At 37.1% G+C, this 19,295-nt stretch overlaps 1 protein-coding gene across 4 annotated transcripts in view; it reads left to right on the forward strand.

Moving 5' to 3' along the window:
* Positions 1–19,295, forward strand: part of fam49bb (family with sequence similarity 49 member Bb) — a 68,897-nt gene that overhangs the window by 25,849 nt on the left and 23,753 nt on the right. For 3 of the 4 annotated variants that reach the window (XM_067377264.1, XM_067377263.1, XM_067377262.1), the window contains 3 exons: positions 15,978–16,060; positions 17,633–17,754; positions 18,431–18,536. In XM_067377264.1, the coding sequence (XP_067233365.1) occupies positions 15,988–16,060; positions 17,633–17,754; positions 18,431–18,536 (301 nt within the window). In that variant the 5' untranslated portion in view covers positions 15,978–15,987. Of the gene's footprint in view, positions 1–2,004; positions 2,238–15,977; positions 16,061–17,632; positions 17,755–18,430; positions 18,537–19,295 lie in introns of those variants that run through there. The other variant, XM_067377261.1, reaches the window with a different exon arrangement.

Genomic DNA, 19,295 nt, shown 5'->3' on the forward strand with positions numbered 1-19,295 from the left:
TGTAATCAAAGTGTCAGAGTTTACAGAAGGTGGCCCCATTTATATGCATGATGGAGGGGAGCGAAGCCGAGCGAATAGCTGTTTTGTGGTTTCTCTCAGAGCATGGAGAGGGTACTGAATGTGTGCAAGTCTTCTTTTGGGTGGGCTAGAATGCTTAGAAGGTATACATTCCAAATGCATTGTCATGTGATGAAAGAAGAGATCATTAGAGCTAGGGCTATAACGATTATGAATTTGACTGACGATTAATTGCTATTATAATGATTGATTGTCTGTTTTAGGGCTTTGGTGATTAACTGTCTGTTTTAAGGCTTTGTCATACATTTATGTATGTGCTTCATTCATTAAATAATTGTCACAAATTATTTTGATTAATTGAATCCTTTGTAGGTTGTCACTTTGCAGTCTAAGATAAATTCAGTTAACACATTTAAATATAAAAGCCATTTATTCAGATCTGTAAATAACTGAAACAATCATAACAATCCTCCCGCACATCTGTCTGATTTAAAGTGGTTAAACTTGATCTAATGACCTGTGAAGAAATAACTAATGAAAATTAACCATTATTCTTACCTTTTCAATCAGCTTTAACTCATCCATCCATCCATCCATCCATCCATCCATCCATCCATCCATCCATCCATCCATCCATCCATCCATCCATCCATCCATCCATCATTCTGTTGCTGTCTCTCTCCATCTGTCTATCTCTCTATCGTTCTACCTATCGTTCTATCATTCTATCTGTCGTTCTGTTTGTAGTTCTGTCGTTCTATCTATCGTTCTATCTATCATTCTCTCACTCTCTGTATATTGCTCTATTGCTCTATATTGCTCTATCTGTCTGTCTATCTGTCATTCTATCTATCATTCTATCTATTGTTCTATCATTCTATCAATCATTCTGTCTGTTCTATCTTTCATTCTATCGTTCTGTCTATCATTCTATTTTTCTGTCTGTCTATCTATCTGACGTTCCATCATTCTATCATTTAACCTTTCTATTGTTTTATCTATCGTTGTCATTTAACCTCTCTATCTATCTATCTATCTATCTATCTATCTATCTATCTATCTATCTATCTATCTGTCTATCTGTCTATCTGTCTATCTATCTATCTATCTATCTATCTATCTATCTATCTATCTATCTATCTATCTATCTATCTATCTATCTATCTATCTATCTATCTATCTATCTATCTATCTATCTATCTATCTATCTATCTATCTATCTATCTATCTATCTATCTATCTATCTATCTATCTATCTATCTATCTATCTATCTATCTATCTATCTATCTATTGTTCTATTGTTCTATTGTTCTTTCTGTATCTGTCTATCTGTCCGTCTGTCTGTCTGTTGTTCTATCTATCATTTTATCTGTCTGTCTGAAATTATAGATTATTTAAAGTTCTTATTTTTTTGTGTAATATCACAGCTTTTATTATAAATGGTTTATCCATGCACATCCTTATTTTATGATGGTTTTTTTTTTTTTTTTTTGTACATACATGTGCCCTCATAATCTTTAATCAAAATAACCCCACCATAAAACGACATCTCTTCTTTTCTCTGATGACGTGTTCGCTGGTGTGAGGTCAGGACTAATACCTCTCCCCTCCAGCAACTGGTCAGTGGTCACTGACACGAGCAATGGCAAACAATCAATGATTCCGATGGGCTAATGGATGGATAAGTCTGGCCCACATTTTTTTCTTGTTCAAGAAGCTGTTTCACCTGGATGTTACATCACAATAGGGAAGAAAATCTACCACAACTTTTTTTAGATGACAACATGCCTCCACCCTTTATGACTTTTTTTAGCTTGCGTTTTTTCCTCCCCCAATTTATTTTATTTTTATTATTTCCTGCCCCTAACCACCCATGTTTATTTTTGCCTTTGTTTCCATGGATACCTTGACAAGCTGGTACACACATAATTGCTAACTTTGACGTAGAGAACACACCCTTTTCATCTGACATCTATGTGTAAGCAGACACCTAGTTCCTAAAATGCACACACAAATTTTCATTTTAGCAGATCACGATGTTGTGTGTTATAGGACATGCATTTGGATTATTCCAAGTCTTGTGGCTGGGAGCCAATGAAAACGCCTTGTTCTTTTGAAAGGCGAGGATGGATTATATGTGTCTAGCAGTGGAGCCTGAGGTCATCTTTAACAGTGTCAGCCCCTCCCCCTGCATATCAGCCAATGCTGCCACTGTCTGGTAATCTTGAAAACTGCCTCTACAAGAGGATTCATCACTTTAATAGGATTTACACGATTGCTCTGAGCTATTTGTTGTTGGAATAACTGTACGATTAATGCCTGATTATTTTCAGATGTCTGGCGGTATCAGTTAGACAGTCTGTTTGACAGTTAGTCTGTCCATCTGCATTTTGACAGATGAGTAACTGGATAGTCTCTTCCGCATGTGTATACTAATTGTAGTTATAATTAAACTGATGTCTTGATCAGCCTTCCTACTGTCCAGGAATAAAATCTTAAAAGATCATTATTTTGAAAGAAATTAATACTTTTATCCATCAAGGATGTAAAGTATCATCAACAAAAGTGATGATAAAGACAATAATGTTAAAAAAATAATAATAAATTCAAATAAATGCTGTTCTTCTGAACTTGTTAAAAATAAAAATATGAAACAGCTTAACCGTCTTCAACACTGATAATAATAAGAATTTTTTCTTGAGCAGAAAATCATATTAGAATGATTTCTGAAGGATGATGGGACACTAAAGTAGAAACAACAGTATTTTAAATTGTAATGTTTCACAATATTATTTTCTACTGTACTTTTTTATGCGTGCTGGGCCTGAGAGAAAACATTTTAAAAAATCTTATTGACCCCAAAACTTCTGAACATTCATTCTATTGATTCTAGTTATGCTTCATTGTAAAGTATCTCTTCAACTGTAAATTAATGCTATACTTGATATTTTTAAAAAATCAGCATTATGTTTAAAAAACTCAAGTTTTCATGACTGACTGGATGAGTCATGAACGACTGGAAATCATGAAAATTAATTGGTCATAAAATGTGGGAATAGAATATGCAGATAGTTGTAGTATGAATGTGAATGCCCTGCCACAAATCTAGGGTGTTCTGGGTGAAGATGTTTTGAGTCCCAAGTGACTAATAATCTGTTCTCTGGACATGGTTCATAGTTTTGCCTTTTTTTACTGTCCTACAAGGGAAATCTAATATTGAAACTAGTGTGTAGTAAACAACAGAGTTTATTTACCATATTTATAAAGTCTTTTGTAAAAATGGAACACAGTGTTTGATTCAGTTAATTTTGAGCTTTCTAACATAATATTTCTAAATTAAAATTGCAGTAGTGTTTGGTTTAATGCACATAGTATGTCATACCTTGGTGCTGTTGGATTGTGTTAAAGTAATTACTTATTTTGTGCAGCAGGTGGCGCCATTTGTAAAGTTATAAGTTATTGTAGTATGCAGGTGTGTTGTGTCTGGGTTTTAGACACTTTCATTAGTTTTACAACATACAGTAATATACTTTCTTTTCTTTTTTTGTGACCACTCGTATGTTATTTTGGTAACTCTTCATTCCTGAAAATTATCCTGTATATTGACTTGAATCAGATGATTGACTCTGATTTGAACTGAATAAATGAGTGGTTCAAGAGCCACTTTTCTGATATATTTCTGAATGTTATTGTACTAACACTACCAGTCACTAACTGGGCACGTCCAACTCAGTGAAGAGGGGGCAATAGTGACCAACCCTAGAAAGGCCCTAGAATGTCTTGACTATCACAATCCATCTTTCTCTCTCTACAAGACATTAGTTCTGTCAGATGAGCAAAAGAAACAACAAGCTGAAGAAAACTTCATACTGTGGTAGGCAAATAAACTAAAATAAGTGAAATTGACAATAAAAGTTATTTTTGTGGAGGCAAAACCGTATATGATGCCTATAGTAGTTGACTACATTTTACCAAAGCTGTGGGTGTAGGGCTTAAAGGGTTAGTTCACCCAAAAATGAAAAAAATTGTCATCAATTACTCACCCTAATGTCATTCCAAACCCGTAAGTCTTTCATTCATCTTTGAAACACAAATGAAGATATTTTTAATGAAATCTTAAATCTTTCTGTTCCTCCATTTACAGTCCACGCAACTACCACTTTGATGCTTCAAAAAGTTCATAAAGAGATCGTAAAACTAATCCATGTGAATTGAGTGGTTTAGTTTAAATAAAGAGACTCAATCACTTTATATAATGAACATATTTAATTTAGGCAAACAAACAGAAGCTCAACTGTACTTGTTTCATGTGAAAGAACAAATCTCATTGGTTTTCGCATGTCAAGCAAGCATGCTTGAGCTTCCGTTTACCATATCTGATGTGTGCATTAATGAATGTTTGTGCGTGAATACAATTCTAAATTACATCATATAAAGCGTACGAGTCTCTTAAGAAAATTTGTACTAAACCGCTCAATTAATATCCATTAGTTTTACAAGCTCTTCATGAACTTTTTGAATCGACAATGACAGTTGCGTGGACTGTCAATGGAGGGACAGAAATCTCTCAGCTTTCATTAAAATATCTTCATTTGTGTTTCAAAGATGATCGAACGTCTTAGTTTGGAATAGCATAAGTAAATGATGACAGAATTTTCTTCTTTTTTTGGTGAACTAACATTGTAATACTACTATAAAGTAAAAAGTAACTAAAAGTAAAAAAAAGAAAAGTTTCCAATCAACAAAGCTAAATATACATATTTCAGTTTGAATTTGGATACACTTGTGTTTGTAAGTGCACTTTTGCTTTTCCATTGACCTTTGGCAATAATTGCCCTTTTAAGACATGACATGAGGTGAAGTGGTGCTGAGAGAGCAGCCGCAGCCACTGCCTAGAGATCTGAGACATCTTTTAGGTATGAGAAGGATGGCAGTGTGTTTTGTGAGTCAGTCAGTTCCTGCTCTGAGACGTGTTGATGCAGCTGAAGGGAGAGGAAGGATTAGTTAAATATTCATTGGGTTAGCTCCCCTTTCATTTACTGTGTGTCATATACACACTGCACTTACCGCCCACCCATGCATACCACAGACATTTTACAGACGCTGTCATTGCCCTGCTGTGTAAATGTCAAGATCATTCTCCATTGACCATTTTTACTAAAGTTTTATGAAGCCATCATTCAGTCTCTGTTTTGAAACAGCGCAGGCTTCCTATTTCTTAATACATGCTCTTAGTCTTGGTGCCCAATTCATCAGGCCAGTCAATTCCTGGTGGTTAATATTAAAAAAAACTGATTTGTTAATTTTAAACTTTTTCACCTTCCTTTACCTTTTTCAAACCTCATTATGATATTTACATCTGTCCTAGAATTTTGGGTATTAGCATTCTTGATGCAAAATACCCTGCAATATATATTATGTTCCTTTATTTTATTTTATTTTTAATTTAATTTAATTTAATTTAATTTAATTTAATTTAATTTAATTTAATTTAATTTAATTTAATTTACACCCAGAGAATAGGGAGTGGTCCTCTGCACACACCTTTCAGCAGAGGGTGCTCTGTGCCTAAAAACCCATCTCAAGCCTCTTAGCTTAAATCCAACTCATGCGGTACACACCCCCCAAAATCCCATCACAGTTTGACAGTGCCCCACCCCTCATACACGAACAACTCTTCTGATGCCACACTTACTCTGAATTAGGAGAACCGAAAGAAAATGAAACGAGCATTTGAAATTTTCTTTTTGTAAACGTCAAGTAATACATCAAATAATGTCCAAAATTTTTTGATTTTGTTAGCGGTGAGTCAGTCAATGACAAAAGAATATCAGTACTTCAAAAAGGGGGTCAGACATTGTATTTTGTACACATGCAAACTTCATAGCCTAGATCTCCATCTTCAGGCTGCGAAAGTGCCACAGCCTGTGTTAATCTGTATGCAGGGACTTAACTGTGCTTGTCTTGCACCAAATGACTTTCTCAGATCTTAAAGACCTTCACGGTAATAGAAGGACACCAACACACGTGAATTCTCTCAAGTTCTGCTGTTTTCTGAAGCAAACATGGATGTTACACTAGCTGTGACGTTGAAGAGACAGGATGCATCAAGTTTTCTTTTTTAAAATTTAACTCATTTTTCCTTTACAAAAAAAAAAGGAATTTTGAAAGATTACGTTAATCTCAACAGCTTCAGAAATGGAAGTGATGCATGTTTGTCGATTTAAACAGACTTTGAACATTTGGAATGGGGTGGCTTAAAATTCCTTCTCCCAACATTTCAGATGAGGTGCCCTGTTTTGGCTTATGATTTTCGGTTGCCATGGTTTCTGGCTTTGATCGTGAGAGGTACATTGCTGCCTAAGTGGTCCTATTGTAGGAGAGATTAACCAAAAATCCTACTCTGAACCTCTCCGGTTATCACCATACACTGCCACCTACTTGAGAATTATGCAAATTTTTAAAATGATAACAATTGTAAGTGAGCAGCAGTAACATCACGCTGATTGTATGTCACTATTTGTTATGGTGCAGGTTACATCAAAAATACAAATGTCACGGTTGTCATTTGACAGTGTTGTTGTTGCAGTAACATTCAAACCGGACGCACCAATAGTATACATCCTTCAAAAGCACTACAACCTCATTGGCTTATCCAGCGATTTGTTTTGATTTTGTGCTTGAAGAGGGCATTAAAGCGGCTGTTTACTCCAGTGTGTCCAGAGTGGGCGGAGCTACAAGTCACAAACAAACGCACGCTTCCCCTCATCCATCACCCTTTTGATTCCTTCATTTTATTTAACGCATCACCTCAGCTGGGTGGGGTCAGGGAGGTCATGCAGTTTTTTGGGGGTGGATGAAGGGTATCTGCTCCCCCATTTTCTGTTTGATTGGGTGGGTTTCAAGGGGTTGGGGTGAAATCAGAGCACAGATATTCAGCTAATGCGATGTGGCGGCACACCCCGAGAAATTTAGGTCAAGTTAAAACTGCAGACAAGGATGTAAGTGATGCTGCTGTAGAGTGACACTGCATGATGCATCACATGCACACACACATTACTCATACTTGAGCGTACATTATCACAGGCACACACTTGGCGTTAGGAAAGTGATTGTCAATAAATGTGTATTTTAGCCCTGAATTGCATAAATTGCTGGCTAAGCCTCTATAAATTTGATTTTAGACAAGGCTGCTATGTTAAGTGTCTCTCTTCTGGCAATATTCTCCCATTAGGATCAATTCTGCGCATACTTCACCACATACATAACTGGATTATTGCATCCACTCACTCAAATAAGCAAGCACATGAAAACACACTAATTCACTCGCTCCCCTCCCCCTCAATGCCCCAGGCAGCCGGTTAGCCACTCCACGGCCGTGCCCACGTGATGGAGGGAATGAGGGAGGGGAGAGATTGTTGTTTTTTTTCTTATGCCACCACAACGATAGCGTAGTATGGCGGAGCACGTGGATTCCCATGCTGCAGTGCTCCTGCAGAATTCCAGCATGCCTTATATGTTATGGGTCACGTTGCCTGTGTGCATTTAGATTACTGTAAATTAATGGAGCTGGTATAAATACAGTTCATTCAAAAATACATTTTTAACCTAGGTTAATTGATTGTGTATCCTCAGACTGAAATGTCAGTTATTCCGTGATTAATCAGCGTGTTTGCTGTTGCGCTAGTTGTGCATTTTTGGTGCATTACCTCATCGCTATTCATATATTCATACGCAAGCTCTTAAGTCGGACTACTGTTCCAGTGCCCTCATCCTCCCCTCCACCTCGCCATTCGTTTTCTGATTGGTTGTCAGCGTGTTTTTGGTAGCACCAGCTTTTTTCAGCTCCATGGATACAGTGGAGTGCAGGAGAAGGAGAACTTGGGTGCAGCCAATCAGAATGCAGTAGTGAATCGTAAGTGCCCAGCGGGCTTAGACGAGCCCCCCCTTTGCCCCCTCCTTCTCCAGATCCCATCCTAGCTTCTCTCTTCCAGCACGCAATCTCCCAGTAGGGGGCTTCCAAAAGAAAACAACCAGGTCAGAGCCTCTCTCTGTCGGAAAGAGCTTGTATGGGGAGCTCGCCTTCACCCTTTGGGACCGCTGTGAATGAAGCTGAGAGGCAAATGCATTGTGCCTAATATAATCTTCACTCTTGTCTCAGTGTGGCCCACATACCCTGTTGTTGTCATGAGGAGTTATTAGGACCTTGATAAATGTTCTCCATTCATGATTATTTTCATTTTTGTAAAGAAATCTTTTTAGTTCCTTTCATACATACACCTCAATCATGTTTATTCCTTTGGGTCAATGATAACATTACTGCAGAAGAAACCTTTTGACTTTGCGTATTTTGTCTCTGAAGGAAAGATTGCTTTCTTTAAATAAATGTTTTACTTTTTTGTATGTTTATTTCTTTCAATAAGAAATATGATTGTGTCAGTGAAAATTTTGTGCAATATTGGATTTTTTAGATGGCCGTCCTTGAAATGACCCCCTAATGGTTAGAGGGAGCTCTGGGTGGGATTTGGGGTTAGCGCACTTGGCAGCAGTACATCATTGGCATGGCTTGTATTCAGATCACATTTATTCTAAGTAACTTTCCAACAGTGGATGAGTATGAACAAACAGTAAAGCTGGCGCAAAAGCATTATATACAGTTATAATATAATATACAGTTATTATATTATATACAGTCATTATATTATATTAAAAATATAGTAAGGTGATTTTTGTTGTTTTTTGGTTTTTCTGTTGTTTTTGGTTGTCCATAAAATGAATGCTCTCTGTAAGATACTTTTGCACACCTAAAAACTTAACACAACCTTTGCAAGCTTGCAAAGGGAAGAATCTGTTACTTTGCACTGCTTCGGCGGTTGTTTTGTGAGATTGATAATTGACACACCACTGACCTTTAACTCTAATCCTGAGCTTTGCTAAGCCTTGACCTCCACATGGTCCTCTGTGTGGCTTTAACCTGTCGCTGCCCATGTGTCCATGTCTCTTTTGTAAAGTGTGAATGTCTGAGTCAGTTAGAGTATGCTGGCTCAGGTGAGTCTTTCTTCTGTCAGTATGGGTTAGAGTGCTTTTGATCATTGGTTTACTGTCAGTAACTTCCACGTACAGTCCCTGTAACTGTTTGAGACCCTCACAGATTGTCCCAGCTCAGACACTCACCTGACTTCAACCCCTGCGTCACTCCTTGTCAAATCTCTCACCCATTGTCTGTTTGCCTCAGCTTCTAGACCCTCTGTGTCTCTGTTGTCCTGTTCACCTGTCTACCTCTTCATGTCTCAACTTTCCACCTGTCAGCAGCCTGTCTCCTGTCACTCTGCATACACCTTCTCTGTCTCTCTGCCATGTTCTCAGCCAAGACGTACACGACGTTGACATGAAATTTCAAGCAATTTCACCACAGAATTTAATTTAAATTATTTTTAGGGATATCCATCCATTTAAAATGACTGATTAAATTAATACCAAATGTAATATTAAATTAATTACATGTCATTTAATTAAACCAATTCATATATCAATTAATATTATTTATTTATTTAATAGAAATAATGTTATATTGTAATGTTATTATATAAATAATAATAATTTATATTAAATTAAATCAAATGAATTTAACAGACAAAATCACTGAAATAGGCAAAACTTTTATGGGGAACAAGTTAAGCATCTCAACACGTTTTATTTATTTATTTATTTATTTTTATTAGTCACACTGAATTGACATCCTTACATATGTTAAATTGACAGCTTTACTTTTTATATCAATATAGTTAATCATAATTTTAGCCTTACTTTATAATTTCACATTAACTGAGAAACTACATGTAATGTTTGTACCTTTTAAAATAGTGAACATTTTAAAATGCATGGTGATGAGTTAAAGGATGCTTTACACTTTTTTTTATACATTTAACATAAAATCTTGGATGTTGTTAAGAAAATGTACTGTATAAGACTCCACATACTAACCAGTTACATTTGACTATATAATTCACTCATTCACTCCAAAACATTCAGTGATTCAGTGATTAATACTTCTCCCCTTTGACTGTAACATTCATCGTAATGACAGGCGTGTAGGAGTGGCTGTTTGTCCCATGCTGTCTAGATTTGCATCTCTTTTTTAGAAGTGTCCTGTCTTACCATCAGCTAGATTATATAACACCCATGCACACACATAAATACTCATGTCTGTGACCTACATCTAGCTGCCAGCATGTTTATGTGTGTGTTATACTCCTCTTTCTTCCCGCCAGAGGCGCAGGAATCATGGGTAATATGCTGCTGTTGTCATGGCCTAGATTGACCCTTTCCCTCTCTACTTTCCTCTTCTCTTTCATCTTTTGTACTAGGTGAAAGTAAACACAACCCAGTCTTTTTGTGTTGTTCAGTCTTTTTGTATGATGCAGCTACCTTTACAACAGGCTGTCAAAAAATACAGATTAGTCAGTCATGACATTGTGTACATCTGTGTTAATGCTTTGTGTGTTTATAGTTAAAAACAAAGATGGGCAGTACCCACACAAAAGGGCTGTTATATGTTATGTTACGTTACAGGTACATTACATTATTACAAGGTTTAACAATATGGACTGCCCGATAGCCCGAGCCCAGCACGAAAGACGCTCCGGACAGTTGATGGAACTGTCACCCTATCCAGCCAATGCAGCATAGTCATGAAAGTTTATCATTTGCATTTGTAATCTTTGCCAATTTAAACATTCAAGCACAAGAACATGTGAAAGAATTTGGTACTCTCATGCTGTGTGAGAAGTTTTCTTCCTGCACGGATCCGATGCACGCCCATTAGTCTGCATATTAATGGCTCAAGCCTCCGTTACTAGTTCTAAAAGCATTGGAGGCTTTTAATGGATGCGGAAAAAATGAGTCCTACAAAAAATTACTCCGCTTCATGTCATGGCCGCTTTACCACGTCGATGTGCATTATTCTAATAATTCAACGGACCATTGTCAATTATTCCTTACTTGTAACTGATATTAAAATTCTAATTGTGTCTTAATAAATTATAAAAAAACAAAAAAAATGTTTTTCTGTTGTATTATCTGTGGCTGAATTGTGAATTTGGTAAATGTATAAACCAAACAATAAAATAAAATAAATAAAAATAAAAAATACATTAAACCTGACGCACTTAAAGCAAGAGTCTTACCTCCAGGACCACTGGAGTTCTTGGTAAAAACAACTTTTATACTGAGAAATATCATTGTAAGCAGATGGGAAAATGCCACCACCACAGTTCTCAGTGTTTTATCTGATATATACTTTTCTGTGTTGGAGGACACCCCCCGCCCCCCGCTTATGTGTGATTTCTCAGAATCTTCCTTGTATAGTTGATTTTCTAACAAGCTAAAAAAAAATCTATGAAGTGTTTTTTAACTCTAAAAATGTGTTGGAGCAATTTTGTACAGATCTATAGAATTAGAAGTCCACTCTTATTTTTAGTCAAGGTTTTTCAAAATAGTCATAGTTTAACATGTTTTTTTCCAGCTTCTTTCTGACTCTTAAAAAGTGTCACTAGTGTCACCAAGCATAGTGGTATATAAATATATTCCATTGTTCCAAACAGTTCATCCTGAAACTTTGAGTCAGAAAAGTTTGTGTTGGGCCGCTCGCTCAGCTCTTGTAACTGTCATCATAATGCCCAAACTATACTTCAGTTAGTTTTAACACAAACACTTTAGGTATATATGTACAGCCAAACACAGTCTTTTAAAGCAGTGGTTCTCAAACTTTTTAGCGTGGAGTACCCCCTGAAGGGATTCCCATCCTTCTGCGTACCCCCTCTCTTCCACTTCGACTGCAGTCACACCTTTTCCAATAAGGGACAATATTTTCCAGTGCATATTTTTTCGTTTATGAATAACTTTATAAAATAAATAATGTTTTAAATAAAAAATGTTTAATAGAGAAATAGGCAATGATGTTAAAACAAAGTGATACTTTTAAATATTAAACTAAAACTGCCAGTAGGTGGCAGCAAGTCTCTCGCTGCGTCCGAAAACCTAGGTAGCTGTCTTGCTGCTTCGCTGTCTTATAAGAGAATGACTTGTATGGCAGCGTTTGTGCATGAAGGCACCTCATGAAACTGATTTCGGACAGACTTCTGAGGCAGTGTAATAGTTTAATGATCAACAGCAAAATAGCGCGAGCTTTGGTGAGAACTAAACAAATATTTAATTATTACAGTAGTAATTTCTCGATAGAAATTATATCAAAATTGAAATATGTTGGCCAAAATCGTACATTTATACACAAACTGAGCAGCAAACGCAAATTTCGGACGCCATCTTTATTTTTAGAGCTCAACTGTCACAGAATGGAAAGCACAGGATTGTGGGATATCAAAGGCAGCTAAGGATACATTCATGCTTCCTTCAAAAATCGATCTGAGGAAGGTATCTCATGAGACAGGAAGTGAAGCTAACATTGGATTCGGTTGTGCCTTGATGCCTTCCTACCTTGAAATGTGTCCTCAGAAGGCAGCATTTTCCAGTTTTTGGACGCAGCCACTGTTTTTATGAGTGAGTCTGTCATTCAGTAACGAAGCAAGTGGCTGTGAATGAATCATTGAATCATTGACTCTCACGATTCGTTCAAAGCCGCATTCATGTGTTGTAGTTCTGCTCTGGTTTTCGTTAGAAATATTTTTTCGTTGCAAAAATACTGACAGTACTGTGTTTAAAATGTACGCTTTGTTTTTTGACCTGTTGTATAATAATGCACGTTTGCAGTCATGTGGATATTTGGGTACAATTGCATTCTTTCTCGTTATCAACATTAAATACAAGAACTCACACAAGGTATGTTTTTGTATCGAAGAAACTGAGTCTTAAATTGATATAAATCCACTATCTGTGTCTATATTTGTTCTTCATGCAAATGCTAAATCCCCACTTTTACAAAGGTGCATTGTCGAAAACGGCAGTAATATAGCACGATTTAAGGCAGCAGCAGACTGCACGCAATCTATCATATGCATGCTGCTTGTGTGGATACAGTCATTTTAGACTGCAAAACATGAGGTAATTTGATTAAATGTAATGGATTTACGGCATTTTGCCAGTTAGAAATACATGCTCGATTTTAATATCATTTTAAGGTATGGTAGAGTTAAATTAACTACTCCGCATTTTGTTCACGTACCCCCTTTTGTCACCTCACATACCCCCAGGGGTACGCGTACCCCAGTTTAAGAAACACTGTTTTAAAGTATTTCAGGTTTTTTCCTGGGTCAGAAATGGTCTTCAGTGGTGTTGGATGAACATGGTCATCCACACACAGTACAAAGAACCCAACACAGAAACCCAACTGTGAGCCCAGTACTGACAATAAATATAAAATAAATGCAAAGAAACAGTTTGTAAAATTAACTCATTTGATCCTGTTTATAAAATAGCAATAAAAAATAACCACTATCAGGACAGATCATAAAATAAATGTTCTTAGAACTATTTTATTAAAAATCTGTAAATTTAAATATAAAAAGTCACTGAGTGACTGATTTGTAAAGTGAACAACAAAGTAAATCATTACACATTACACAGAAAAAATGGGAGCTTTATTATTTTGCTTTTACATTCCAAGGCTTAAAGGTGCCATCAAACCTATTTTTACAAGATGTAATATAAGTCTAAGGTGTCCCCTGAATGTGTCTGTGAAGTTTCTGCTCAAATTACCCCATAGATTTTTTTTTTTTATCAATTTTTTTTTAACTGCCTATTTTGGGGCATCATTAAATATGAGCCGATTTATGCTGTGCGGCCCCTTTAAATCTCGTGATCTCCGCCCACGGAGCTCGCGCTTGCCTTAAACAGTGCCTAAACAAAGTTTACATAGCTAATATAACCCTCAAATGGATCTTTAAAAAGTGTTCGTCATGCACGCGGCATGCATGCGTCAGATTATGTGAGTATTGTATACTGTTATATTGTTTACATTTGATTCTGAATGAATTTGAGGCTGTGCTCCGTGGCTAACGGCTAATGCTACACTGTTGGAGAGATTTGTAAAGAATGAAGTTGTGTGTATGAATTATACAGACTGCAAGTGTTTAAAAATGAAAATAGCGACGGCTCTTGTCTCCGTGAATACAGTAAGAAACGATGGTAACTTTAACCACATTTAACAGTACATTAGCAACATGCTAACGAAACATTTGGAAAGACAATTTACAAAAATCACTAAAAATATCATGATATCATGGATCATGTCAGTTATTATTGCTCCATCTGCCATTTTTTGCTGTTGTTGTTGCTTGCTTACCTATTCAGCTGTGCACAGATCCAGACGTTAATACTGTCTGCCCTTGTCTAATGCCTTTCATAATTTTGGGAACATGGGCTGGCATATGCAAATATTGGGGGCGTATACCCCGACTGTTATGCAACAGTCTGTGTTTTGTTGAGATTCGCCTGTTCTTCTGAGGTCTTTTAAACAAATGACATTTATATAAGAAGGAGGAAACAATGGAGTTTGAGACTCACTGTATGTCATTTCCATGAACTCTTGTTATTTGACTATGCCAAGATAAATTCAATTTTTCATTCGAGGGCACCTTTAATGCATGGATCATTTGACATACAGAAAGGATTTGAGTGCAAAATTCACAATGTTTGAGAGGTGTTTGTTGAGCGGATTCTGATTAATTTAAACATCTGATTGGCAATTGCGTCCTCAACAGATATGTCTGTGATTGGCTACAAAGATCAATGCTGCAAAACAAGTTGTAAATAGAAACCTTCAATGCCCTTCACAGAGCACTTACACAAACACTCACACAAGCATTTTAAGGCATTTTAAAGATGCTGGCTATCAGCTGGTATCAGTACTGAAGAATGGGACAAAGATTCATTTTGGTGGCTACCAAAATATTTTCAAATGCAGGAAAAACCTTGAATTAGATGTAATGTTTATAGCATGTGTGAACATAGGTGCTCTACGAGAAAGAACTAGAAAATGCATCCAATGTCATCCTTGTCCAATGTCTGCGCTATTTCTCTCCAGAAATTATGACTGTGCTCATCAACATGGGTTTCTATTGTTGTTGCTTTGCCAGAAGTTTGATGCTGTTGTTATGGTTCTGTCTTTTTCATTTCTTTTTTGTTTGTAAAACAACAGACATGGCAAACACTGGCTTTCACACGTATTATGCTGATGATGAAATTTACTTCATGCGCATTGAATACATACTCTTCCTGACCTGTAAAATGTGAAGTATATATTGAGCTTAAGAATAAATGTGTCTGGTATTAAACTGGTATTGAAGAAAGTACTTTTTATACGTTTTATTAGTTAATAAAGTCAGTGAATCAGTAAATTAAAATCCTGTTATCTATGAAACTACCCTTTTATTGAATGTCTTGGGAATGTCACTTTTCCTTCCTCAATTTTGCTGTGTGGTGGCCTTGCTTCTGTACTGCACCCCTGTCTACTGTTATTCATGTTTTGCCTCAGTTATCTCAAGAGAATTAATGTTTTTTGGTTTTTTTTGTTGTTTGTTATTTTACATATAAAAACACTAGTCTACTTCCTAAATCTTGACTTTGAATGCCTGGGGCCCCTCAATAGGGAACTGAACGTGAGCAGTAGGCATGACATGCACAGTTGGCACTGGCCACCAAAGCGCAGGGATTCCCGTAACTCTGTGTGTGTGCTGAAGGAGGGGGTTACAGTAGTGACATCTGGTCGACCCAATTCCCTGCACAGGAAAACCACTGCGTCTGGAGAGTGGAAGCTGTGGGGTAAGGGGAAGGAGCGTTGACTCGTGGTTGGAGGGGCAATGGTTTCTTGACTGATAACAGGGGAGATAAGCACCATGATGGAATCAGAGTAGAGCACTTAAGTGCCCCCACCTGAATCTGACCACCAGAATTTCTGTTCAAAATTTGTCACTTAACTCTGTCTCCTTCTCTTTCCCTTTAGGTACGTTGTCATGGGGAACCTTCTAAAAGTTTTGACATGCACAGACCTTGAACAAGAGCCCAACTTCTTCCTTGATTTTGAAAGTGAGATATTTCTCCCCTCTCTATCAACTCTTTCATTTATTGTAAACAATCCTCCATTCTCAAAGCTTCCCTCAAAATATGCACTACTTTAATATCTGTCCTTGTTGGTATGTTTGGGCACTTTGTCATCAACATTCACCATCAAGATGTGTAAGGTCATCATCCGGTCACCATATAAAAAATGCCAGTTCCCCTTTGGGATTTGATATTATCTTAAACTTCTTTCCCCTGGAGACTAGATCATGAACCACACACAATCTGCTACCATCTTATTTGTTTGAACCCAAAAACTCCCTTCAAAGCAAAGGAGGGTGAATGAACCAAAGAAAAGAAGACAGTGGAAAACAAGAGTTTCCTGGCTTTTATTGCCCTTGCCCACAGAACATTTCCATACTACAGTGTTTGTCTCCATTTTTAGTCACAGTAGCATTCATGGGTCATCAGGCGGACACATATAAGAACAAGGGTTATGTAACGTTAATAAAGAGGACAGGAGATTCCAAGACACAGAACACTGAAACAGGACCTATTCTATCAAGACGAAAACCTAATAATATGAAAGGTCATTGCACTCTTAATGTGTGGCATCTGAACGCACATTAAATTGCACTTGAAGCCAGCTGTAGTTAGCAGCTGCCAATGTCTCATTGAGTTTTCTCTTTAGATGTGGGCCTGAAGTTTCCACCATTTAAAATTCCACACTTTGCCTTTTAAGCATATGAAACTGGCTCAGCTGTGGAGGTTGGACTCAAATACTCTTTTAAGACCCCAGCATGGCTGTTAAAAGAGTAATTCAGTCCAAAATTCATTTTTTTTTTCTATTATAGAACACAAAAGGATATGTTCAGCAGAATGATGTCTACATGGCCTATGAATCGCTCAACCAACACTTTAACATCTAGTGATGTCACATTTGGACTATGTATATGCACAGTTCAATGTTAGCTGCAGGAAGGAGATGCTACTTGTAGGGTCATTCCAAACAAATGTGAGCAGCAAACAAATCACTTAATGAAAGGTTTGTTAGGGTGTACTTACACTAGGCGATCAGAACCATGCCCGAACACATTTGACACAGTAAGTCTAGTTTGCTAAACTAGTGTGATCGTTTTGTACCATACCAGTTGAACTCGAGGGTACGCATGTAATGTGAACAGTAACTTCGCCAGATAATTGAATCAGACTTTTAAACTGTAGTAAATGTGTATGATGTACCAAATGCTACAGTAATACCCTTCTTTGTTCAGAGTACTATTCGGAGTCAGTAGGGCACAGTGATAGTGGAATTTGGCCATAGTATCAGCACCCTTAACAGGGTTAAATCTAGTGTACAAAGTGTCAATAAGTAATCCGTTTTCTTTGTTCTTTCCTTAATTGTAATCTTGCCTCATTCTCTAAGGTATAAAGCTTAGATTCCTAAAGCAGGATTCCTGTTCATGAGTTGCATACGTACAGTACGTTCGCTCTTAATGTGTCAGACACTGATCAAATGTGACCTTGAAAGACTTTTTGATTAAAGACTTTGAAGTCTACACCTTTTATTGCCCTTTTTCTCTCTCCCTCTGCCTCCAGATGCCCAGCCAACAGAAGCAGAGCGGGAAACTTGGGAAGAAGTGGATGTGGTCCTGAAGGATGCACTGGGAATACTTGATGAACTACAGGCGTATAAAGGTGCGGGCCAAGAGATACGAGAGGTACGCACAAGATCTGTTATGTTTGACTCATATTATGAATGCACATACATAGAATTGTTCATGCAAAATTGTCTCCTTATGTACATAAATTTGTAGAAAATGAGTTGAGAGAACAATATCGGTGGCTTTAAAACATCTCTTCTTGTGTGTGTAATTTGAAATTCTCTGCTCTGCTCAATCATGCCTCGGTATGAGTGAGTGTCAGTGTGATTGATACTCTTGTTGCCACGGATACTGTTGCTACAGATACAGTTGCCAAGGACTGGCGTCTTCTGTGGAATGAAAGTGAATGTTTTCTTTTATTTCTTTTTTCTAATTCGCTCAAAAGAATGCGGTGCATTCCTTTTCTGTCAGCACACTCAGTAATTATTTTAATGAGCCACATGTATTTGGAAATTGAAAAGCACACAGAGGTAGAGAGAGGAAGCATTGACTAGATGTTCTGCCCAGTATCTTAATGGAAAAACATAATGAAAAAAACGTAAAACCTCTTGTGTATTTGGATTTGACATCATTTACATCCTCAAATTGCCACCCTCAAGAGCACATCATTTAAAAGCCTCGTCCCACGTACACAACCTCATACTGTCATAAAATATGTTCCATTTAGACTTGTGGAAACATTATTTATAAGTCGCCAGATGTTGTGTTATTGTGATGTTGTTTGTTTTTTCAGGCAATCCAGAACCCTAATGACGAGGCATTACAAGACCAGGCGTGGGCTGCTGTGGTGCCACTAGTAGGCAAACTAAAGAAGTTCTATGAATTTTCACAGAGATTAGGTACATTAGACTATTTTTCTTAGTGAACATTTTGAGCGAACATTCTGGTGTCATTTACTTTCCCTCATGTCATTCCAAATCTGAATGATTTTTCAACTTATCCCAAAAGAAGATGTTAAACAGAATGTCCATGCTGCTCTTTTCCATATAATGAAAGCAAATGGGAACAGAGTCGCAAAAATGTCATGTACTGTTGAAATAGTCTTTATTTGCCCGCCTACAAAAAGTAAACATTTTGTCTAACGTCTCTTTTTGTGTTCTGTGGAAGAAAGCAACTTATACAGATGGGGCTGCATGATTTAGGGAAAAAATGGACTTGATTTTTCTTATGAAAAATTATACATTGCGACGTAAAATGTGATTAAAACAATAATAGTTTGATGTGCTTGTTTGTAGGGCTGCAAAATGTGTAATTTCTCTTTTAATGTTCTTACGAGCCATCGGCAGTATCCGTTTTTAGAGCGTTTTCAGAGCTGCAAACATCTTGCAAATTAAATGCACTCTAACACATTGTGTGCAAACACACTAACACCTGAGCTGCCCCTGGGAAGTACAACAGCTGGTCTTTTCATAAACTCGCACAAAACACTGGGCAACAATTGTTGGGGTAACACACTAGCTGGCGAATGGACTTAAATGCCATAAATGTTACAAACATCTCCCTGATATGGATAGACAAAAATGATCATGATATCTAATGGCTTCCTTAGCATTAGCTGTTTTGCCCATCAAAACACAGAAATGTTAGCGACTTAATAA

Source organism: Chanodichthys erythropterus, chromosome 23 (assembly GCF_024489055.1).
Source record: "Chanodichthys erythropterus isolate Z2021 chromosome 23, ASM2448905v1, whole genome shotgun sequence".
In the NCBI taxonomy this organism is placed as follows: domain Eukaryota; kingdom Metazoa; phylum Chordata; class Actinopteri; order Cypriniformes; family Xenocyprididae; genus Chanodichthys; species Chanodichthys erythropterus.